The sequence below is a fragment of the Cervus elaphus genome, chromosome 11 (genome assembly GCF_910594005.1).
Source record: "Cervus elaphus chromosome 11, mCerEla1.1, whole genome shotgun sequence".
NCBI classification, from domain to species: Eukaryota; Metazoa; Chordata; class Mammalia; order Artiodactyla; family Cervidae; genus Cervus; species Cervus elaphus.
Window position 1 is genome coordinate 96,531,265 of NC_057825.1, and position 24,632 is coordinate 96,555,896.

A 24,632-nucleotide genomic window follows, 5' to 3' on the forward strand; every position below is an offset into this window, starting at 1 on the left:
CATATTGTCCTCAAGGTTCATCCATGTCAGAGCCTGGAGACAAATCAGGAAATAATCTGCAAATGATTTAACAGTGCAAAATGGAAAAAAAGTTTCATTCATGTCATGGTGTGTATCAGAATTTCCTTCCTTTTGAGGCTGAATATTGTGTGTCTGCTTTCTTTTTGAAATCAGATACATAGTGATCGGCGGGTGACTTGAAACCAAGCACGTGGTGTGTAGAACCAGGAGAGGCGACTGCCAGGATCCAGGTCCTGGTCCGAGACGGGAGGGGAGGGAAACAGCAGGCAGAGGAGACTGGGGGGCAGGGCCCAGCCTGCAGGTAGGGGTCAGCCTCTGAGTTGACGCCTGGGCTGTGAAGAGCTCTTCAGGCCCTGGAGGAGCCGGGCAGTGTTGCTGTTTCTCTGTGTCTGGTGGTCTGAGCCATGCTTTGTCCTGTGATGAGTCCAGGCCACGCCAGGCTGTGAGGTACCGATGTATTATTCCATGTCCCTGTGGGTAGGGGCTTCTTGGAGCTATGGATGTGTTACCCACACACACACTTTATTTTTGACCGTGGCCCTAAACATAGAGTTAGTGGTTTTTGCCTGTTTTTAGGAAACGGAAGATATCCAGGAAAGACTCTGGTGACCTGCCTGGACTATTGCAGGAGTTGAGTCGATGGGGCAAGAATTTGACTCCTTTTGCTGTCAGTTCATTGAGATTGGGGGCGGGCTGTCTCTTCTGGTGACTGACAGAGGACTTGCTGTGGTTAGAGGCACCCAGGATGCTGTCCTGCCAGGAGCATTCAGGAGAAGCTCATCAAACCTTTGTCCAGGTGGCCTTTTTTTCTTTTTTAATTGAGGTATCGTCACTTTACCGTGTTGTGTTATTTTCTGCTGCACCACGAAGTGAACCAGCCGTATGCAGACCTAGACCCCGTCCCTCTCGGCCCTCCCTCCGCCCCACCCCACCCCTCCCGGTCACCACAGAGCCCTGAGCTGGGCTCCATCTGCTGTAGGCTGCTTCCCATTAGTTACCTGTTTTCCACGTGGTAGTGTATGTCCGGCCTGAACTCCCAGTTCCTCCCACCGTCGTGCCCACACATGCCTTCTTACATCTGCATCTCTATTCCTGCCCTACAAATAGGTTCATCTGTACCGTTTTCCTAGATTCTACACATGTGCAGGTATCCACATATCTGTTTTTCTCTGGCTTACTTCACTCTGTATAACAGGTTCTAGGTCCATCCATGACTCTACAAACGCCCCACTTTCATTCCTTTTTATGGCCGAGTGATATTCCAGTGTATGTATGTACCACATCTTCCTTATGTATTCATCAGTCGATGGGCATTTCAGGTGGCCGTTTAATAATGCTCATGTCCTGGTGGTCTGCATCTGGACTGCAGGGTGCCTGGCTAGTGTTGTGACTGTTTATGACAGCGTCATGCAGTATGTCATGTTCCGTGTTCCTTGCAAGGTCTGGAAATGAAGCCGAGCAGGAAAACGGAAGAAAGCAGAGCCAAGCGGTAGCAGGTGAGAGAGGGGGTGCTGTGACAGCCCACCCACCATCGGAAATCTGTCGATTTCCCAGCAGATGGGGGTTGGGGGGATGGGGTCCCATCTAGGTAGGCAGAGGCACCTCTGCATCATGGGAGCAGGTGTGTGTGTGTAGTTTGAGGAAAAAAATATTTTAGGTTTGGAAAATTTAAAAACAAGCTGATTTTTGAAATTTTAAGGATCATTAAAGGAAGCTGTATAGCATGGAGGCCTATACACTACCATATGTAAAATAGATAGCCAATGGAAATTTGCCCTGTGACTCAGGAATTCAAACCGGGGCTCTGTACCAATCTAGAGGGGTGGGAAAGGGTGGGAGGTGGGAGGGAGATTCTAGAGGGAGGGGACCTCCGTACACCGATACCTGATTCATGTCGACGTATGGCAGACATCAAACTTATTGTAAAGCAGTCATCCTTCAATTAAAAATAAATTTTAAAACAAGGAAGCTGTGACATTTTTTGTTAACAAATTGTGGGATGTGTTTTATAAAAAGTGAGAATGGCAAGTGTGATGCTTTCCGGTTTAAACAAAATCCCTTTCCCGTATGTTCCTCATTTGAGCCACGAATAATTAATTATTGGCCCTGGGGAGGGAAAATGCAACATACAGGCTCCTCGTGACTTGCCGGGGCCATGTCTCACGTCAGGGGGACACCACACCCTCTGCCACCCCCCACCCCCGCAGTGGCCCAGGTGCAGGTTCTTAACGGAACACTCTGTTCGTGCTCTTTCTGCCGTGTCGACGCTTATCTCTGCCCTTGACCATGGCTGGCGTTTGGGTTTCTTGTCTTCTGCATCACTGTTTGCTTTGTCTTTGGAGAGAGAGTTTTATTACGGGAGGAAATGTTCCAGGGTGGATCAGATTCGTGTCTGGGTGACCTTTGTGCCAGGGCAGCCGAGGAAGTGCCGCGAGCCAGGTCGTTTTTCAAGAACAGAACTCGCTGTGCACTTCCAGGCAAGCCCGGGAGGCAGCCTTGCAGGAGGAAGGTTTCAGAACTGTGTTTTGCGTGCACCTCCTAAGGTCACGCAGGATGAGTGGTCATGATTGGTTTCGGTTGCCTGCGATTTCTGAGAACAGCACTGGCTGGCCTTCTCCATACGGATTTACACTTGGACGTGATTGACGGGGGCCCTGGCTGACATTTGTCTTCAGTTAGGAAGCGTCCGTCACTAGGCTTTTACAATTTCCAATGAAATGATTTTGCTTATGCTCAAATAATGAAACTTCCCAAAGATGTTCTTCCATTAGGGATGTGTTTATTGGTACTTAAAAAAGCCGGCAATGCTCAAATAATGAAACTTCCTGAAGATGTTCTTCCATTAGGGATGTGTTTATCGTTACTTAAAAAAGCCGGCAAGTGCTGAGTCTAACTGTCCGACTTAGTCAATTTGGATGTCAGAAGTCGCTTTTGTAAAATGCTTTTAAACTGGGGAGGTTGTTGGAGATCTTACGGTTTTCTGAGTTTTCTCTTTTGGGTTAGTTCCTTTTCTGAAACGTATAGAAAGAGTAGATCGCTGTTGTATGGCAAGAACTAACATAGTGTTGTAGTCAGTTATGCTTAAAAAAAAACTCACGGGAAAAGAGATCAGATTTGTGGTTACCAGAGATGAGGGGTGTGGGGGAAGGGGGCCTTGAAAGAAGGTGGTCAAAAGGTACAAACTTCTGGTTATGAGATAAATAAACACTAGGGATGTAAAGTACAACATGATATATATCATTATGATGATAATATATGCAATATATAAAAATTTAATAGATGAAAGTTTTAAAAACAGTAAATCCTAAGAATTCTCATTACAAGGAAAACTTTTTCTAGTTTATTTTGTATCTATATGAGATGAAGGATCACTAAACTTGTGATAATTATTTCGTGATGTATGTAACCAGAGGTAACACAGGTAATTTTGCTGTGCATCTTAAATTTATATAGTGCTTTATATTGATTATATCTCAATAAAACTGGGAGAAAAAAATAGTCCCTTTTCTCCCTCTTGTAATAATCCTTTTGCATAAAGTTTATGCTTACTTTAAAATTCTGATTTTTTTAATTTAACATACCTCAGAATAAATATTGCCTAAACAAAAAACATAAAGTTTTTAAGCTGGAAATCAAACTTTTTTTTCCCATTTATTTTTATTAGTTGGAGGCTAATTATTTTACAATATTGTAGTGGTTTTTGCCATACATTGACATGAATCAGCCATGGATTTACATGTGTTCCCCATCCTGAACCCCCCTCCCACCTGAAATCAAACTTTTCTCTAGGATTTTACACGTTGCCTAACTTCTGCACAGAGAAGAGGGAGGTTGGGTTTGATGTATATACACTATCGATTCTATATATAAGATAGACTAATAGGGCTTCCCCGGTGGCTCAGATGGTAAAGAATCTGCAATGCAGTAGACCTGGGTTTGATCCCTGGGTCGGGAAGATCCCCTGGAGAAGGAAATGGCTGCCCCCTGCAGTATCCTTGCCTGGAGAATCCCATGCACAGAGGAGCCTGGCGGGCTGCAGGCCACGGGGTCGCCGGAGTCGGACACGGCTGAGTGAGTGACTCTCACACAGTGAGAACCTCCCGCACAGCCTGGGGCGCTCTACTCAGCGCTCTGGTGACCTAAACGGGAAGGGAACCCACAAAAGAGGGGATCCATGTGTGTGTGGCTGATTCGCTTTGCTGTATGCAGAATGGAACACAATATTGTAACAAAACAGGAACCGTCTGGAGGGGATGTCAGCAAACCTTCAGTTCCGTCCATTCCCTTTCAGTAGATGAGTAGAGGCTGACGGAGGCAGCTCAGTTTCCAAGTATGGTGACTTTGGTAAATGATTTTTATTCACTGATCCCTAGATGGTCGATGGAAACGTCAGAGCGAGAGAGCAGAAGCCTCGTGATGCACGTGGAGTCCAGAGTGCTCCTCCCCTGTGGGACTTAGGGGTCTGTTTGGGTATGTCCTCGTCCTTAGGTCACGCTGACTTCCACAACAGAAGCTGTCACCGTCCCCGAGGGCTCACTTCTCTGACATCTGCTGGAACCTTGCATGTCTGAGTGGTCTGGGGCTGGGGAGTGATCTGCATTTAAAATATATGAAGGAGATTCAGAGACTGTATAATTTTCTGCCCCATTTTCTTATCCTGCTTTCACTTCTGATTTTGCAAAATATGTGCATAGGTGGAGATTGATTATCCAGACTTATGCCTTTTGGAGAAAATTGAAGTGGAGTTGATGTACAGTGATTCATGTGTACCGCAGAGTAATTCAGTTAATTTTCTTGTTGTTCACTTGCTAAGTCATGTCCGATTCCTTGCGACCCCATGGACTGCAGCATGCCAGGCTTCCCTGTCCTTCACTATCTCCTGGAGTTTGCTCTAACTTGTGTCCATTGAGTCAATGATGCCATCCAACAATCTTATCCACTGTTGCCCCTTTTTTTCCTGCCCTCAGTCTTTCCGACAATCAGGGACTGATTAATTCAGTATTAATTCAGTTAACACATGTATATATTCTTTTTCAGATTCTTTTGCATTATAGGTTATTACAGGATATTGACTATAGCTCCCTGTGCTATAAAGTAGGTCCTTATTGTTTATTTTATTTATTGTAGTGTGTATCTACTCATCCCAAATTCCTAGTTTATCCCTCCTTTCTTGTTTCACTAACTGTAAGTTTGTTTTCTATGTGAGTCTGTTTCTGCTTTGTAAATAAGTTAATTTGTGTCATTTGTTTTTTAGAGTCTACATAAAAATGAAGACATATTTATCTTTCTCTCTTTGACTTGCTTCACTTAGAATGATAATCTCTAGGTCCATTCATGTTTCTGCAAATGGCATTAGTTCATTCTTTTTTATGGCTTAGTAATACTCCACTGTATATGTGTACCACATGTTCTCTATCCATCTGTTGATGAATGGTTAGGTTGTTTCCATGTCTTGGCTATTGTGAACAGTGCTCCTATGAACACTAGATGCATGTATCTTTTTGAATTAGAGTTTTTGTCTTTTCTGGATATATGTCTGGGAGTGAAATTGCTGGATCACATGGCAGCCCTATTTTTAGGTTTTTAAGGAACCTCTGCACTGTTTTCCATAGTAGCTGCACCAATTTACATTCACATCAGCTGTGTAGGAGGCTTCCCTTTTCTCTACATCTTCTCCAGTTCAGTTCAATCGCTCAGTTGTGTCCGACTCTTTGCAACCCATGGACTGTAGCACGCCAGGCCTCCCTGTCCGTCACCAGCTCCCGGAGTTTAACTCAAACTCATGTCCATTGAGTCGGTGATGCCATCCAACCATCTCATCCACTGTCGTCCCCTTCTCCTCCTGCCCTCAATCTTTCCCAGCATCAGGGTCTTTTCAAATGAGTCAGATCTTCATAGCAGGAGGCCAAAGTATTGATGCGTTAGCATCAGTCAGCATCAGTCCTTCCAATGAATATTCAGGACTGATTTCCTTTAGGATGGACCGGTTGGATCTCCTTGCAGTCCAAGGGACTCTCAAGAGTCTTCTCCAACACCACAGTTCAGAAGCGTCAATTCTTCAGCGCTCAGCTTTCTTTATAGTCCGTCTTCTCCAGCATTTATTGTTTGTAGACTTTTGAATGATGGCCATTCTGACTGGCATGAGGTAGTGCCTTATGTGGTTTTGATTTGCGTTTCTCTTACAATTAGTGATGTTGATCCTTTTTTCATGTGCCTGTTGGCTATCTGTATGTCTTCTTTGGAGAAATGTCTTTTTAAGTATTCTGTCATTGCTTTTCTGTTAAAATGTTTTAAAATCTTTAAAGGTTTTCAAACATACCCCCAAAGTAGTATGCCTATAATGGTGTAATGACGTCCTGCAGCCCCTTTACGCAGGTATGTTATGATCAAGGTTTGCCCACTTGCTTTCTCTCTTACTCTCTGAATCTTTTTTTCCCCTGCTGATGTGTTTTAAAGCAAATCCTGGAAATAATGATATTTCACCCCTGTATATTTTAATGAGCATCTCTGAATCTAGGGCCATTCCTTGTCACTGCAGTAGCATCATTAAACTGATACAGGAGACTGAAGTCCTTGCTGTCAGCTACACTCTGTACAGACATGGGCTTCTGGCTGCTCCAGGATCCTCCATGGATCTGGTTGTTCTCATGTGTTCAACCAGAAACACATATTTGATTGTTGTGTCTCATATCTTTTTAAAGAAGTATTTGTTTTGTTCTTCGGCAGCGTCAGGTTCTAGGTGCCTGCACGCAGGCTTCTTTCTCGTGGTGCTCAGGCCCCAAAGCGTGTGGGTTCCGTAGTTGCAGGATGCACGCTTAGTTGCCCCATGGCATGTGCAATCTTAGCTCCCTGTCCAGGGCTTGAACCTGCATCCCCTGCATTGCAAGGCAGATTCTTAACCATTGGGCCACCAGGGAAGTCCCTCTTCTATCTTTCTTAGTCAAGAAGGTCTCCATCCCTCCATCCCCACTCCACTGTTTCCCCCCACTTCATTGACTTGGTGAAGATTTGGGTCAGTTTTTACGCAGTGTCCCACTGATCTGTTTCCATCCTCAAGGTATCGTCCCATCCATTTCTTGGTCCTTCATAGTTCCTGAGAAATGGATGGTAGTTACAAAGGTTCAGTTGAATCCAGGTTCAAAAGAAGAATACTGAACGAATGGCTGTCCTTCATCCTGCCTGGGAGCACATGTCTGCTGGTGTCTCATTCTCAGGGATGCTAAGACAAGTTGATAAGGTCAGGTGACAGGTTCTATTGCATTCTTCCCCATCAGCCTTTCATCTAGTGGTTTCAACCATTAAAATCATTGCCTAAATACTTTTTCTCTACATACCACAAAATGATGCTTTTCTAATTTGATCAGTACTTTTATAGCTTTCAGTTTGAGATTGTCTGTGAAATGCTGTCTGCTCACCCTGAGAACATTAAGGAAAGGGAGGGGAAGAATGCTTGCTTCCACCCTTTAGTTGCCTGTCTTTAGGGTAAGTGCCCTGGCTGTCTGCACTGGTGACAAGTGAGGGAGGTATTTTTGGTCTTGGTTTGGTTTTCTCTTTTGCTTCTTTTCTCCCTTTTTAGTGTCATTTTAAAGTTCATGTTCCCCATTCCCAACACTTTATTATGCAAATTTCCAGACTGGATGAAATGTTGAAAGGATTATACAGTGAGGAGTTCTCCAGGCAAGAATATTGGAGTGGGTTGCCATTCCCTTCTCCAGGGGATTTTCCCAGCCCAGGGATCAAACCCAGGTCTTCTGCCCTAGAGGTAGGTTCTTTACCGTCTGAGCCACCAGGGAAGCCCCTTAGCATTCTGTGGGTTTGGTTAATTGCTGTCTTTTTTGATACTCAGATGGTGCCCCCTTCTCCCCGTGAGAACCCCTTCCTGTGTCTTCTGTGACTTACCCTGCTCCTTTTTTTATTTATGAATATTTTTGGCCGTACGAAGTACAGTTGTCTCTGTTGCAGCTTGAGGGCTTTCCCTTCCTGTGGCGAGTGAGGGCTACTCTTGGTTGCGGTGCTTGGCCTCTCGTTGTGGCGGCTTCTCTTGTGGAGCACGGGCTGTAGAACTCAGTACTTGTGGTGCATGGGTTTAGCTGCTCCGAGGCATGGGGGCTCTTCTCGGACCAGGGGTCAAACCTGTATCCCCTGCATTGGGAGATGGATTTCTTATCACTGGACCACCAGGGAAACCCCTCATTCATCTTTGAGTGATTCCTTGCTCTCTGCCAACAAGATGTTAAATGCTCATCTAGTGCATTTTGCCAACAAAAGTCCGTCTAGTCAAAGCTATGGGTTTTCCAGTGGTCATGTATGGATATGAGAGTTGGACTATAAAGAAAGCTGAGCACCAAAGAATTGATGCTTTTGAACTGTGGTGTTGGAGAAGACTCTTGAGAGTCTCTTGGACAGCAAGAAGATCCAACCAGTCCATCCTAAAGGAAATCAGTCTTGAATATTCATTGGAAGGACTGATGCTGAAGCTGAAACTCAATACTTTGGTCACCTGTTGTGAAGATCTGACTCATTTGAAAAGATCCTGATGCTGGGAAAGATTGAAGGCAGGAGGAGAAGGGGACGACAGAGGATGAGATGTTTGGATGGCATCACCGACTCGATGGACATGAGTTTGAGTGAACTCTGGGAGTTGATGATGGACAGGGAAGCCTAGCATGCTGCAGTCCATGGGGTCACAGAGAGTCAGACACGACTGAACTACTGAGCTGAACAGTGCACTTCCTGTCTCCTGCCTGGAATCAGCTCTTCCTCCAAGTGGCCCTGGCTCCTTTGCATGGGGAATGGTGTTTAGGGACCACAGTCTGGGGTGTGGGCTTGCTTATTGTCACTGGGTTATCATTGCCTCTAAGGGTCTTCAAATAGGATGAGCCAAGAAGTACGTGAAAGAAAAGAAAAAAGAGGTATGAAAAAGGAAAATAAATCGTGAGTTCATACTTAGCTTTCTAATTCAACTGTAAAACCACATAGTTGTAGCTTTGATTTTATATTTGCTTTTCGCTTCCTATTCACTGAAAATCTTGGTTTCTAACAATATTCACAGAATTATTTTGTATGTATTGTACAGGCACACACATGTCTTTAAGTAATATGAATACTGCTATTAAGAATAAGAGTAGTGAGAGAAAGTGAATTTTTTGCAGCTCTGTTTGGCCTTAGAATATATTTAACTATGGATGTATAGTCAAAATGGGCTTTCCAGGTGGCGCTAGTGGTAAAAGAACCCCCGTCCCAGTGCAGGAGATGTAAGAGACTGGGATTCGATTTCGATCCCTGAGTCAGGAAGATCTCCTGGAGGAGGGCATGGCAGCCCACTCCAGTGTCCTTGCCTGGGAAATCCCATGGACAGAGGAGCCTGGCGGGCTGCGGTAGGATCGCAGAGTTGGACATGACTGAAGCAACTTATCATGCATGCACGTGTGGTCAAAATCGTGTTTAAAACAATTATTTTCTCTGCGCAGTCATATCGGTAATTATTTTACTAACCTGATAAACAGAGATTTATTTTTGATTGTTAAGGATTGTATTTTTTCCTTTTATGATTTACCTCAACTAAAAAATGCAAAACACTTCCGTGATTAATCAGATCTATAAATCTCTGAAAACAAAATATTTGTCTTTATCGAGGCCATGCTCCCCAGCCTTTCTTTTTTATGAAGGGCACTTGTATTCTGTTCTGTGCTTTGCCTTTTTCATGCATCAGCATATCCTAGAAATCTTTCCATGTCAGAGAGCAGAGACTGTCTTCCTCTTCCACTTGCTCCTCCTCTGTTTTCTTTCTCTCTCTCCTTTGTTCCAGTCTTGCATTGCCTAGGACTACCGTAATTTATTCAACCTATTCTCTACTGGTGGATATTTCTGTTGTTTTCAAACTTCAGCCTAACAGATAATGTCCCAATAAATAACCTGGTAGATTCCTAGAAATGGGATCGTTGCATCAGTGGTTTAATTCAGTCAGTTCAGTTCAGTTGCTCAGTCGTGTCTTTTTAGTCGTGACTCTTTGCGACCCCATGAATCGCAGCACGCCAGGCCTCCCTGTCCATCACAAACTCCCAGAGTGTACTCAAACTCATGTCCATCGAGTCGGTGATGCCATCCAGCCATCTCATCCTCTGTTGTCTAATTAATGGTTTAATTAGATGTTATTAAACTCCCTTCTCTCCATTGGGGTCGCATTATTATTATTATTATTTTTTTATTTTTATTTATTTATTTATTTTTCTTTCTTTCTTTCTTTATTTTTTTATTATTAGTTGGAGGCTAATTACTTCACAACATTTCAGTGGGTTTTGTCATACATTGATATGAATCAGCCATAGAGTTACACGTATTCCCCATCCCGATCCCCCCTCCCACCTCCCTCTCCACCCGATTCCTCTGGGTCTTCCCAGTGCACCAGGCCCGAGCACTTGTCTCATGCATCCCACCTGGGCTGGTGACCTGTTTCACCATAGATAGTATAGATGCTGTTCTTTTGAAACATCCCACCCTCACCTTCTCCCACAGAGTTCAAAAGTCTGTTCTGTACTTCTGTGTCTCTTTTTCTGTTTTGCATATAGGGTTATCATTACCATCTTTCTAAATTCCATATATATGTGTTAGTATGCTGTAATGTTCTTTATCTTTCTGGCTTACTTCACTCTGTATAATGGGCTCCAGTTTCATCCATCTCATTAGGACTGATTCAAATGAATTCTTTTTAATGGCTGGGTACTATTCCATGGTGTATATGTACCACAGCTTCCTTATCCATTCATCTGCTGATGGGCAACTAGGTTGCTTCCATGTCCTGGCTATTATAAACAGTGCTGCGATGAACATTGGGGTGCATGTGTCTCTTTCAGATCTGGTTTCCTCAGTGTGTATGCCCAGAAGTGGGATTGCTGGGTCATATGGCATTATTATTTTTTAAAAGTCCAGTCGGCGATGGGTGAAAATTTCTGTTTTCTCAGATTTGTCTTCATATCAAACTTTCAGGTTTTTGCCAACCTGACTGGTAAGACATGGTGTTGTTCCAATAGTTTTGATTAGCGTTCTTTTTGGTACGAAAAAGTTGAGCATCTTTCATTTTAAGGACTGTGTTTAGAAACTATTTGTTCCTAATCTCACTTACCTAGTTTTTCATTGGATTGCTCTTTTTTCCTCTTCAGTTTTTAGGTGCTGTTTGTGTAGGAATTTAAGCCCTTTATTTGAGGTGTGAAATGACAGAGTCTCTCCTCAGTTTGTCACGTAGTGGGATTTAGAACTCCTTTGTTTTATACTTTCTGATTTTGAGTTATGGTTGGAAGACTTCCTTATTCTCCAGTTACTCAGGAGTCCACTGGTGTTTCCTTCAGTTACTTGTAAATTACTTTCTTTCTCTCAGTGTTCTAAAGCTTTCCTCTGGGCCTTCTTTCTGGCAACATTTCTGATAGGATATCTACTATCATTCTTACCTTTTTTCCTCTGTAAGTGGTTTTTTTTCCTCCTTTTCACTGGTTTTCACCAGTTTATTTATGGTGTGCTTTTCTGCAATTTTCTTTAAGGATTTTACTACTTGCAGCTTATTGAGAATCTTGAATCTGTTTATCGGACTTGAAAAACATTTTAGCCATTATTTCTTCAGATTTTTTTCTGTGCTTACTTCAGCAGCACATATACTTAAAATTTTTTTTTTTCCTATTCTCCCCCAGTTTCCTGGGGCCTCAGTTAAAGGGACTTCAGGCTGTTTGTTGCTGTCGCCACAGTTCACTGATGCCCTGTCCTTTCGGTTTCGGTCATCCTTTTTCTTCTGTTTCTCGTTTCAGAGTTTTTACTTGCTATCAAGTGTCCTTTTTTCCCTGCAATGTCCAATTTACTTTTAATCTCATTAGCATATTTCTGATTTCAGACACTGTTTTCCATCCCGAAAAGTTTCACTTGGATTTCTTTTTTTTTTTTTTTGTCTCTTCCCGTTTAGTTCCTCCCCATCCTCATGCTTTCCTCTACTTTTTGAGCTCATGAAGTATAACAGCTCTCACATCTTTGTCTGCTGATTGTTTAAATCTGTGTCATTTCTGGTTCTAATTCGGAGAAGGCAATGGCACCCCACTCCAGTACTCTTGCCTGGAAAATCCCATGGATGGAGGAGCCTGGTAGGCTGCAGTCCATGGGGTCGCAAAGAGTCAGACAGGACTGAGCGACTTAACTTTCACTTTTCACTTTTATGCATTGGAGAAGGAAATGGCAACCCACTCCAGTGTTCTTGTCTGGAGAATCCCAGGGATGGAGTCGCACAGAGTCGGACACGACTGAAGTGACATAGCAGTAGCAGTCTAGTTCTAATTATTTTTCTTCTGTTTATGTAGGTCAAAATTTCTTGCATCTTTGCTACTATCCCTGCTTCCGTTTTTTAAATTAATTAATTTTTATTTTTGCCACACTGTGCACCATGGGGGGTTTTAGTTCCCCAGCCAGGAATTGAACCCACGCCCCTGCATTGCAAGCACAGAGTCTTAGCCACTGGACCACCAGGGAAGTCCCCCTGCTTCTGCTTCTGAGAAGTGTTTCTAATGACACCAGTACAAGGACTTTTTAGTGACTATTTCAATTGTAAATTAAAAATCTATTTTCAGTGTCAAGGAAGTTGTTTTGCATTTATTGCAAGTAATTTTAGGGACTTATTCTAATTTAAAGGCAGAAAGGGGTAAAGAAATTACGTAAAAAGAAAGGTTTAGAGCTTGTTTTCTTAAACTATATAGTGAAAAATATACACAGGTTTAAAAAAATCATGATGATGTGATATTCTTGTTTGTTCCTATCAAGATACTCCTTCAGACAGTGTGGATTAGGTATTATTAGAGCATTCACTTTAAGAATGTGAGATTTCTGAAAGCTAAGGCTTTGGTCCAAACCTCCCCACTGTCATTTGTGATTTTTAGTAGATTCTTTGCCTCTGAGTTTCTCTGTGTAGGATGAGTGTCAAGTGGAGTTTGGGAATGACACTGCGTTGACTGTTACACTTTTTAATTTTTTTACATTTATTTTTACCTGGTGGAAATTGCTTTACAGTCTTGTGCTGGTTTTTGCTTACAGCAACGCAAATCAGCCATAATTATACGTCTGTCCCTTCCCTCTTGAGCCTCCCCCCCCCCACCCCTGCAGGCCATCGCAGGGCTCCCGGCTGGCCCCCCGTGTCACAGACGCTTCCCGCTGGCCGTCTGTTTCACACTGGCAGTGTGCACACGTCAGTGCTACTTTCTCTTCATGCACTGTCTCCATAGAGGATGGACTTGTGGACTGTTACACGTTCAGCTAGTCCTTTTGGGGTCTGTGTGGCGTTTAGTCCAGGCATTTAGAGAGAAGACTCTTAGTGTTTGGATAGGAGAGAAATGTTAATTATTAAAAAAAATTTTTTTATTGGAATATCATTGCTTTACAAGCTTGTGTTAGTTTCTGCTATGAACCAGCTCTGTGTATACATATATCCCCTCCTCCTTGAGCCTCAACTATTGCAAAAGAACAAATCTGAAGGATGTACATTGCAGTGCCCATGTCATTGTAAATTAGGATCCGGGAGCTGAAGAAGATAGTTAACTCAGTTGGAGATTTACTCTGCAGAGAGAAACAGTTACTTTTTATAAAACTGAAGCTGGGGTCGAGTTATTTATGACTGTGTTCCTGCAGAGGCTGTTAAGTATAGACAATGAAATGCTTGTTTGATTTCCTGAAAACACCTCTGGGGAAAACCTAAGAGAATAAATACAGTGTGTGAATTTCAAAGTGACTCAGCTTGAGCCCCAGGCTCCCATCTCCTCTGTCTGTCACAGAAAGAGCTGGAAGAACAGGCTTCCAGGTTGCTCTTGTCTGCACTTTAGATTTCTCACCTAGAAGATGGAAATAGCAATACCTTTCTTATGATCCTTTTTTTATGAAGATAAACAAGGTTAGGTGTACAGGATACCTAACAAAGTGCCTGACTCATGCTAGGCCTTCAGAAAATGTCCTGTGTCTGCAGCTATGGCTGTTCTTTCTTAGACCATCAAGTTGGTTATTTATAAACCCATTGATGTGATTTGTTTTGTGGTCATAATTGATGTTTCTGACACTGTATTTTAGTTTTGCATTTGTTGTTCAGTCGCATAGTTGTCTTCAACTCTTTGCAACCCCATGGACTGCAGCACACAAGGCTTCCCTGTCCTTCACTGTCTCTTGGAGTTTGCTCAATCTCATGTCCATTGTGTAGATGATGCCATCCAACCATCTCATCCTCTGTCACCCACTTCTCCTCCTGCTCTCAATCTTTCCTACTTATCAGGGTCTTTCCCAGTGAGTTGGCTCTTTGCATCAGGTGGCCAAAGTAGCTTTAGCTTTAGCATCAGTCCTTCCAATGATTATTCAGCACTGATTTCCTTTAGGATTGACTGGTTTGATCCCCTTGCTGTCCAAAGGACTCTCAAGAGTCTTCTCCAACACCACAGTTTGAAAGCATCAATTCTTAGGTGCTCAGCCTTCTTTATGGTCCAATTCTTCCATCCCTACATGACTACTGGAAAAACCAGAGTTTTTGACTATAGTTTTGCATGTGCGGTGCTATGCTAAGTCACTCAGTTATGTCCGACTCTTTGCAATTCCATGGACTGTAGTCCACCAGGCTCCTCTGTCCATGGGACTCTGCAGGCAAGAATACTGGAGTGGGTTGCCATAGGCATTTACAGATCTGATTTTTGACTTCTTGTGTAGGTAATGTTTAAGATCCACTGAACTTGAATTTTCTTAGAAAAGAGGCTTTTTCTGTAAAATTAGGGGCCTTGATGAAACAGAGTATGCTTTTGTTAATTGAACTTCCGTTGCCATCCACAGTGTTCTTACACCTTTGGGTTTTAGAAACCGTATGTGTGCCAGCTTGCTTCAGTGTGTCTGACTCTGTGACCCCGTGGACTGCAGCCCACCAGGCTCCTCTGTCCATGGGATATTCCAGGCAAGAATACTGGAGTGGGTTGCCATGCCCTTCTCCAGGGGATCTTCCCAACCCAGGGTTCCAACTCGAGTCTCCTGAGGCTCCTGTATTGCAAACGGATTCTTTACCAGTGAGCCACCAGGGAAACCATTAGCCTGCTCGGGCTACCTTAACAAAGTGTCACAGCCTGGATGGCTTAAACCAGGGGTCCCCACCCTCTGGGCTGTGGCCTGGCATCCATCCATGGCCTGTCAGAACCAGGCTGCAGAGCAGGAGGTGAGTGTCGGGTAAGCAAGCAAAGCTTCATCTATATTTACAGCCGCTGGCCATCGATCGCATTACTGCCTTAACTCTGCCTCTTGTCAGATCAGAATGCAAACCCTACTGTGAACGACACGTATGAGGGACCTAGGTTGTTTGTTGCTTACGAGAATCATCCCCAAGCCATCTCCCCACCCCCCATCCCACAGGTCTATGGAAAAAATGTCTTCCACAAAATCGGTTTTTGGTGCTGAAAAGATTGGGGACCACAAGGATCTATCATCTACCATCCACAAGGTACCATCCGCCACTCCTTGTGGGAGCTCAGTAGGTGCATCCCAAGTGTTTCTTCCTCTTCTTAGGTGGACCCCAGTCCTGTCTAATTAAGAGGTAGACCTAATTTAACCTTTTGTTGTTGTTGTTTAGTTGCTAAGTTGTGTCCGACTCTTTTGGGAACCCCTGGAGTGCAGTTCTCCGGGCTTCTCTGTCTTTGGGATTTCCCAGACAAGAGTACTGGAGTGGGTTGCCACTTTCTTCTCCAGGGAATCATCCTGACCCAGGGATGGAACCCACATCTCCTGCATTGGCAGGCTGATTCTTTACCACTGAGCCACCAGGAAAGCCCACATTTCTTATTTTCTCCTCTCTCTCTTTTTCACCACTATTATGTCTGTAATGGGGTGGCTTTCAAACTTTTCTTTGACCTTGACCCACAGACAGCAATATATTTATGTGTTTGTGCATAATTGTAACAAATATGTTCTAAGTCCGTTGTTGCCCTTATAAAGTGGTGTGGGGACTTCCTTGGAAGTCCAAAAAAGTAAAAACAAACAAAAACTTGGCATGTTTATAAAAACAGCTGTTTTCTGATGGGCTACTTCATAAGCTGAAAAGCGTGCGTGCCACATGTGGTCCAGGCTTTGCCGTGTGATACACGTTAAGCGACTTTCCTTTTTGGCCCTTTGAGGTCTCGGGTGTGCAGTCGGCTTGCAGTGGTTTACGGTATTTTTGACTCTCATCATAAGACTTCCCTGCAGAGGAAATTAAGAGTTCGGAAAATTTCTCTGCCATTTGGCACCTCTTGTAGGAAATGGAAGACAGTTGGGTGGGAAAGTTCCAGCATGGTGTTTATTTTTGCTGGAGAGACGCACAGCCGAGTCAGGTTAGGACAGGCTGACGGACTTCACCGCCACCTCCCCTGACCTCCGCTCGGTGATAGATCTTACATTCCGGTGTGCTTTCTGTCTCAAGGTGTGAGCTTAGTTTTGCCCCAGATTGGTTTTCTGTTGTCCTAAGTCTTCTCCTGGAGAGGCAGAAGAAGTTTTTAAAGGGGTGGAAGTCTTGTTTTGGGGATGATGTGGCCTCAAGTCTCAATTCCACGTGATATACTGTGTTGGGGCTCCGTTGGAATTTTATCCACGCTGTCTGTGGTTAGCAGGTGGAAGGCACGCTTGGTTTCTCAGCTAACGGTTGGCCCTGTGAGTTTAGGAATGGGATCAGTGAAAAGCTGTCTCATGGCATCCCTGAAGACGGACTCAGGAAGATGAGGTGGCGGGCAGAGTGTTTGCTCTCCGTGCACAAAGTAACCTTTTTAGTGTCAAGACCTAGGAAGTGCTGGACCAGAGGATGATGTAAGTGTTACTTGAAAATGGAAATGCAGCTTCTTACTGGAGGGACCCCAGGGTACTTGAGGTTCGCAGAGAGTGAGCTCACAGCCTGGTTTGCCTTTCATCGGATACCTGTGACCTTGGAGATGTAGCTGACCCCCTTTCCTCGCGCAGCCTTCGTTTGGCATCAGTGAGGCTGTGCCCGGAACAGAAAACCGCAGAGCCAGTCCTGGCCCCTCTCTGTTCCTCCTCAGTCCTCCGAGTTCTTTCTCTTTTTTTTCTGGGGAGGGCGTTGGAGGGGTACATTAGGAAGTATATGAAAACATGGCAAAAGACTGAAGACCAGTACAGATACTCTTTTCCCCATGTGTCCCTTACCATTTGTTTTCTTTGTTTTTTGAGCTTTTTATTTGGTATTGGGGCATGTTGTGACAGTTTCAGTGGACAGCAAAGGGCCTCAGCCATCCATAATACATGCATCCATTCTCCTCCAAGCTCTCCTTCCTCCAAGGCTGCCAGGTAACATTGAGCAGAGTTCTCTGTGCTGTATAGAGGGTCCTTGTTGGTTACCCATCTGAAATAAACAGTGTGTGCATGTCCATCCCAAACTTCCTGACTGTCCCTTCCCCTCATCCCTCTTCCTGTTTTGCTTGTTGTTGTTTTTGTTTTGTTTTTTAAATATTCTGACCAGTTGATTTTACGATGATGGATAATAAAAGCTAAATAAAGATCTATAAGGGAAGTATAAATTAGGAGTTTGGGGTTAGCATTTGCATGCTACTATATATAAAATAAATAAGCAACAAGGATGTACTGTATAGCACAGGGAACTCAATACTGTGTAACAACCTAGATGGGAAAATAACCTGAAAGAGAATAGATATATGTATATGTATAACTGATTCACTTAGCTTGTACACCTGAAACTGACACGTGTTATAAATCAGATATACTCTGATATGAAATAAAAATTAAATAAAAAAAGATCTAGAGAGAGAAAACCCTAAAGTTCTGGAGAAGAGAGGAGAGCTGGTCGCCCAGGGAGCCCATGAACATAAGTTTATTGGCTGCAGTGGCCCTGAGACTTTCTCCTGCGATGAGCTGTCCCCACAGTTGAACTGTTCATCACAAATGAACTTAGGCATGGTCCCCTCCCCACAAAGACACTGTTTGCCAGCCCACGGGGTTTAGGGGGTGTCCTGGTGAATGATAGCTGCATGGCTGCCACCTGAAGACAATGAACGGACAGGGGGAGTGCAGCCAGTCTAGTAAATGAGACATGTGCCTCAGCGCTGAATGTGAGGAGCCAGGCAGACACTGTGGGTCTTCACTTCAGGCAGACATTGTTTAGAGGCGTCAAGAGAGTCCTGTTGCAGAGCCTGGAAATACGTGGGCTTTTTTGTTTGTTTGTTCTGTGGAGGTTCAAGTTTTTAAACTTTTGCATGTGAAGAGCTGGAGGTTGGCAGTTGCTGCTAGTGGTAAAGAACCCGCCTGCCAGTGCGGGAGAAATAAAGAGACAGGGGTTCGATCCTTGGGTCAGGAAGATTCCCTGGAGGAGGAAATGGCAACCTGTTATAGTATTCTGGCCTGGAGAGTCTGTTGTACAGAGGAGCCTGTCGGGCTACAGTCCATAGGGTTGCAAAGAGATGGACACGACTGAAGCAATTTAGCATGTGCATACGAAGAGGTAGCATTGTATCTGCATAAAGTAGACGTCCTGGAAGACCTAGTCGAGGAAGTTCACTTAATCCAACTTAAGCCGATGTCCTGTGAGTACCAGCAGAGGCACCGGCACATACTGAGGCTGTATTTCTGGATCACACTGTGCCAGTTTGAGCGGAGCTGGCCCAAGTAAGACCCCGGCCGGATTCTCTCTGGTGGTTCCTGAAGAGCTGCTGGTGGCCCATGTTGCTTCTTAGCTGCAACAAGGCAAGAAGGTGGAAACGTGTGGCTTGAGGCTGTTGTTTCACAACGGTCTCACCCTCCCATAAGAGGAGTAGGGAGACTGTGGGGCCAGGGGCTTCCTGGTTGGGTAGGAAGTGGAGATATGACCACTCACCCCAAGTGGGCTGCTTCTTGGGTTTGTGATCCAGAACGAGCAAGAGGGGAGAGGTGGACTCCCCGAGAGCTGCATGGGGTCACTGGTGGTGAATGGCGTCTTTCCCCTCCCGCCATGTTCAGATATGTGCAAGCCCGCCCCCCACCAGTGTGATGGTATTTGGAGGTGGGCCCTTTGGCAGGGGATTCAGTTCAGATGAGGTCATGAGGGTGGGGCCCCGTGTTGTGGTTAGTGTCCTTAGCAGAAGGATGAGAGTCTGCCTCAGTGATGACCAGAGGATGTTGCTTTGGTGATGCCATGCCTAACACTTGGAGAATACAGGGGAAAAAATACCTTTGTGTTTTGGGTGTTTTTTTTGGGCAGGGGGAGGCTCAGCAAGTAGCAGGTGGGATCTTAGTTCCCCAACCAGGAGTTGAACCCATATCCCCCGCCCTGAAGCACAGAGTCTTAACCTCTGGGCCACCAGGGAAGTCCCTAAATACTGCTGTTGCAAGCCTCACTTTTCGTTATGAAGTATTCTCTTAGGTTCTTCTTTTTACTCCTTCCCAAGGTGCATGTCAGAACTCGCCATAGGCACCCCAAACCACAGGTCCAGGGTGAGCTCTCTGGCAGTTTTGCTTGTTTCTTTTTTTCCTGGCAGTTTTACGCAGGGTGTGTTTATAAGGTCTTCACGAGTGTCCACACTCTGGGGAGAGGAAGACCGTAAATAATAGAGAGAAAGGTCGGCTTAGCACAGAGCGTGTCCGATCTCTGTGTGAGTGGCCCATGGCTCTGTGGGTCCTTACGCCCCTCACGTTGGCTGGACTACTCTGCACTCTTGTCCTCTAGCCTTCATCTCCCTGAGGGTAAGGTGTCTCCTGCTTCCCATTTGAACAAACCTGCCCTCCTAGCTGGGGGATCACCTGTTTCCACGCAGATGTGCCAGAGTCCCAGGTGCCTCTTCTAGTCCAGGACTGAGCTTGCTTCAAGTCCTGGACTTTATCAGTAGGGGCTGGCGCAGTTCCCGGGCCAAGGTGTCCACTCTCCAGTGGGGAGGACTAGGCGCTCCTTTGGGAGAACTAACGCCAACTCAGACAGCTAAGCTTTTTGATAACCGTGTTGTGGAATGCTTCACTAATAGGCTGATTGTGTTTTTACTTGCCTTTGAAAGAAATCAACTTACTAGATAACCACTGGATGTTTCTGTGGTTTTGTTTTAACATGTATGATAAAACCTCTTTTTATGTGTGTTCTGGGGGATTTTGTTATAAAACATACAGAGGACAAATGGGTGAACCTGGAAATGTCCCAGCGGCAGGGAGTGCCCTGGGGCCATGGGCAGAGCCATCTCAAGGCAAATTTTCATCCCTTTTGAGGGACCCCCGTGCTTGCAGGGGGAGTTCTGTGAGACCATCGGAATCAGGCCACCCTGGGGCTTGTTTGCTCTGGAATGGCTGTGTAACTGTAGACGTTTCGGTCCCTTGAGTGGAGGTAGTCAGAGTTCTACCCGTTAGCCAGGCCGGCAGGACTCCCGCAGAGAGGTCCCAGGACAGCTCGGCGGGTCGGCTGGCCCGTCCGTGTGGCAGCTGGACCGTGGCCCCGGTGCAGGGCGCCTTCCGTGTCAGCTGGCAAACTGTGGCATGAACAACCGGAATGTTTTAACCACATAAATGCAGGACTCCTATTTGGAAAGCAAGTTCGTATTCTAGACATTGGTTCTGTCTCTTAATCTCTGTGTCCTTTTCTGTTCTTACCCAGGTGCCACGTTAGAGGAAATAAACCAGCACTGGGACTGGCTGGAGCAAAATCTCCTCCACACCTTGTCTGTCTTTGATAATAAAGATGACATTGCCAGTTTTGTCAAAGGGAAGGTGAAGGTAGGTTCCACCCACCCCACCCTCCGGCTTTCTTAAAAATTTGACTTCACTGGGTCTCAGTTGTAGCCTGTGGACTCTTGGGTACAGCATGCAGGATCTAGTTCCTTGACCAGGGATTGAACCTGGGCCCTTGCATTGGGAGCGTGGAGTCTGGGCCACTGGACCGCCAGGGAAGTCTTGAATCTAAGTCCCTTGACCTCGATGTTTCTCCCAGTTTCATGTCTCTCTTATCATGGCTGCATAACACTCAGGACCCTGCAGCATTTTTGATCATATTCTTTTCCTTTAACAGTGTCTCTACTACAATTGAACATCTGGGCTTAATTATTGTTGTTGTTTAGTCACTAAGTCGTGTCTGACTCTTGCGACTCCATGGACTGTAGCCCACATAGCTCTCTTCTGTCATGGGATTTCCCAGGCAAGAAGACCAGAGTGGGCTGCCATTTCCTCCTCCAGGGGATCTTCCTGACTCTGGGATTGAACCCATGTCTCCTTCACTGGCAGGAAGACTTTTTTTTTTTTTTTAAACCACCGCACCACCAGGGATGCACTAAAACCAAATGAGTTTGACTTGTCATCAGTCAAATTTTAAAGAGTCAGTCTGACAGGATCCACCCGCAATGGAAACAAAACAAAACCCTCATTCTTGGGCCTAAGGTTTCCTTGTCCTTTACAGAAGTGAAGGTCCTTGTTTATCTCAAGGGGAAAAAATGTTAGGATTCATGTTTTTGCATAGCAACAATGTTATTTCTCTCCTGAAATGAGTTACTAGCAACTTCTTTGCAGCTGTGACATTTTTGTCCCTCTTTTATTTAGTTGCAGCTAGCACTTTTCTCTTTCTGCAAGTGGATATTTATTCTTAAAACATGTTAATTGAATGAAATGAAAACCAAGTAAGTTTTGAGAAGGGAGAGGACTGTTCGGGGAGGTCTTTCTTCCCTGCTGTGAGCTATGTCCTATGTAACAGGTCTCATTGCAGTAAGAGGCTTGGTAACTGGTGCTTTGAAAACCCTCACAGGCAGGGAGAGAAGGTTTCTCATTCTAATTTTAACTCTCTTACTAAACAGTTTCACACATTAGCCTGTCATGTAGTTTTCATCCCTTAGGGTAAAACATCCCAGACCATTGATGTTTTTTTTTTTTTGTCTCTCTAAAAAGTTTGCCTTTCAAGTATCCTAAGTGTTTTGGCTTTTAGTAAAGGGTCTTAGAGTAAATTCTTAATTTTATTTTTTGGAAAAGATTTGTTTGTTTAGTTTTGGCTGTGCAGGGTCTTCGTTGGTGCTTTCGGCCTTTCTCTGGTTGCAGCGAGCAGGGGCTGCTCTTGCATTGTGTTTCAAGGGCTGCTTGTTTTGGAGCACGGGCCCCGGAGCGCACAGGTTTCAGTGGCTGCGGCCGGTGGGCTCTGCACCTGTAGCTCCGGGGCACGAGGGCACAGGCTCGTAGTGTGGTGCATGGACTTAGTCGCTCCGAGGCATGTAGGATCTCCTGGGGACCAGGGGTGGAACCTGTGTCCCTTGCACTGTCAGGCGGATTTTTAACCACTGGACCACTAGGGAAGCCCTACATTCTTAATGTCGAAAGGGCCAAGAGGAGCATTGTTTTCCTTTGGGGACTGGGGATAATTTCGGGGTCAGGTGGAAGACCAGGAGGACTGAGAGTGTTGGCTGGTGTCCTCTGCGGTCACCTCTGGCCTGTGGGCTTAGCAGATGGGTGCGGGTCCCAGTGGGTCTTTCTCAGCGCGTGTGTTACCCCCACAGGGTGGTCCAGCCTGGTTCCCCAGGTCAGGCCGCACTGACAGAAATGCCTGTTTCACAGTTATTTTCACGTTTACCTTCTTTTCTTGGTCTCACCTTAGTTCTGGTGGTTCTTTGATTTAGGTATTTCTCCTCTTCATCAGGAGGAAGGAAATGCATTTCTGCTGCAGTGACTTTTGGAAAGTCAGAAGTAGGGGAGGGAAAAACTTTTGCCCTAACCTCTTATGTTCTGTGCTGGGGGCTTGGAAATTAAACCAACAGAAGATTGCTTAATGAGAAAAACAGAGTTTATCAGCTTGGGCAGTGCACACAAAGGTGGGAACCACTCCACAGTGAATAGCTCAGTGGGATGGTTAGGACGCGGGGCTTGGGCAGCAGCATAATGAAGAATAACACGTTTACAGAGAAGCGCCGAGTCAAAGGAACAGAGAGTGTGAGCTTTTAGGGTGGCAAGCCGCGAATGCTGGATCCTAGAGCGAGACCAGCCACTCCAGTTGGGTTTGCCGTGTAGGCTCCTCCTGTCTGGTGCCCCTCATGCTGGTCAGAGTCCAGAGTTGTCTCTGATGAGTCAGAGCCCAAGAGCTGTCTTCCTCTTTCTGGCACAGGATGGGGAGACACCTTTACAAATGGAGGTTTGTATCCTGTTTTTAGGTAAATAGTGGGGAAGAGCAGAGAACTTTTTTTCTTTTTTGGCATCTGCTGTTTCTCAAGTGTCTTTAGCTCAAAATAATTCTTAAGCCCAAGTGGCATATTTGGGGAGGGGGCATATACCAATCCCTCCGGGCTTCCCAGGTGGCTCAGTGGTAAAGGATCCGTCTACAGTGCAGGAGGTGTGGGTTTGAAGATCTCCCGGAGAAGGAAATGGCCACCCTCTCCAGTATTCTTCCCTGGGAAGTCCCATGGACAAAGGAGCCTGGTGGGCTACAGACCATAGGGTCACAAAGAGTCAGACACGACTGAGTGCACATGCATACACAGACACACACACAGATACACAGACAGACACACATACATGCACCCAGACACACACACAGATATACAGACACACACACACATACATGCATACACACACGCACACATAGATATACAGAGATACACACGTACATGCATATACACACACAGACACACATATATGCACACACACACACATAGATACACAGAGACACACACGTACATGCATATACACACACAGACACACACACATATATGCATACACACACACATAGATATACAGACACACACATACATGCATATACACACACAGACACACATATATGCATACACACACATGCACACATAGATATAGACACACACGTACATGCATATACACACACAGACACACATATATGCATACACACACGCACACATAGATATAAGAGACACACATGTACATGCATATACACACAGAGACACACACACATATATGCATACACACACGCACACATAGATATACAGAGACACACACATACATACATGCATATACACACACAGACACACATATATGCATACACAAACGCACACATAGATATACAGAGACACACACACGTACATGCATATACACACACAGACACACATATATGCATACACACACGCACACATAGATATACAGACACACACACATGTACATGCATATACACCAGACACACACGCGCATACACACATACACTTACATGCATACACACACACAGACACACACACTCTGATCCCTTATACTTCACAGCAGACGTGCCTTTTAAGTCCTAGGGAGGCTGCTGGCCTGGAGTGGGTGCCAGGGGCTGAGGGGACCAGCTGGTCAGAGGTTGGTTGTGTCTTTGGGGCCACCATGTAGTGTTGGTTCTTTGTTTGTCCTGGGGGATTGAAACGATCTGGGAGTTGGGGCTTTCCTACCTGTATCTTGACCATTCGACTTACTCTATGGAACGTTCAAGGAAGCCTCTGCGTTGAGCTGACTCGGCCATCACGGAGGCCAGGAGTTGTGTGGCTGCCCTTGTGACTGTCTGCCTGCTATAGAGGCCTCTTAAAAATCCCCTTCGCGTCTCATGATGCACAACATTTGTTACATATTAGATAACTTTGAAAAAATACCTCTGGCAACTTCCCTGGTGGTCCAGTGGTTAAGATCGTACCTTCTAAGGCAGTGGGTATACT

The 24,632-nt window shown here is 45.1% G+C and overlaps 1 protein-coding gene across 4 annotated transcripts in view; it reads left to right on the top strand.

The window, feature by feature from the left end:
• TBC1D8 (TBC1 domain family member 8) overlaps positions 1–24,632 on the top strand; it is a 143,569-nt gene that overhangs the window by 59,245 nt on the left and 59,692 nt on the right. For 3 of the 4 annotated variants that reach the window (XM_043918570.1, XM_043918571.1, XM_043918572.1), the window contains one exon: positions 20,612–20,730. The exons of the other annotated variant lie outside the window; for it this stretch is intronic. In XM_043918570.1, the coding sequence (XP_043774505.1) occupies positions 20,612–20,730 (119 nt within the window). The remainder of the gene's footprint in view (positions 1–20,611; positions 20,731–24,632) is intronic. 4 annotated transcript variants of the gene reach the window in all.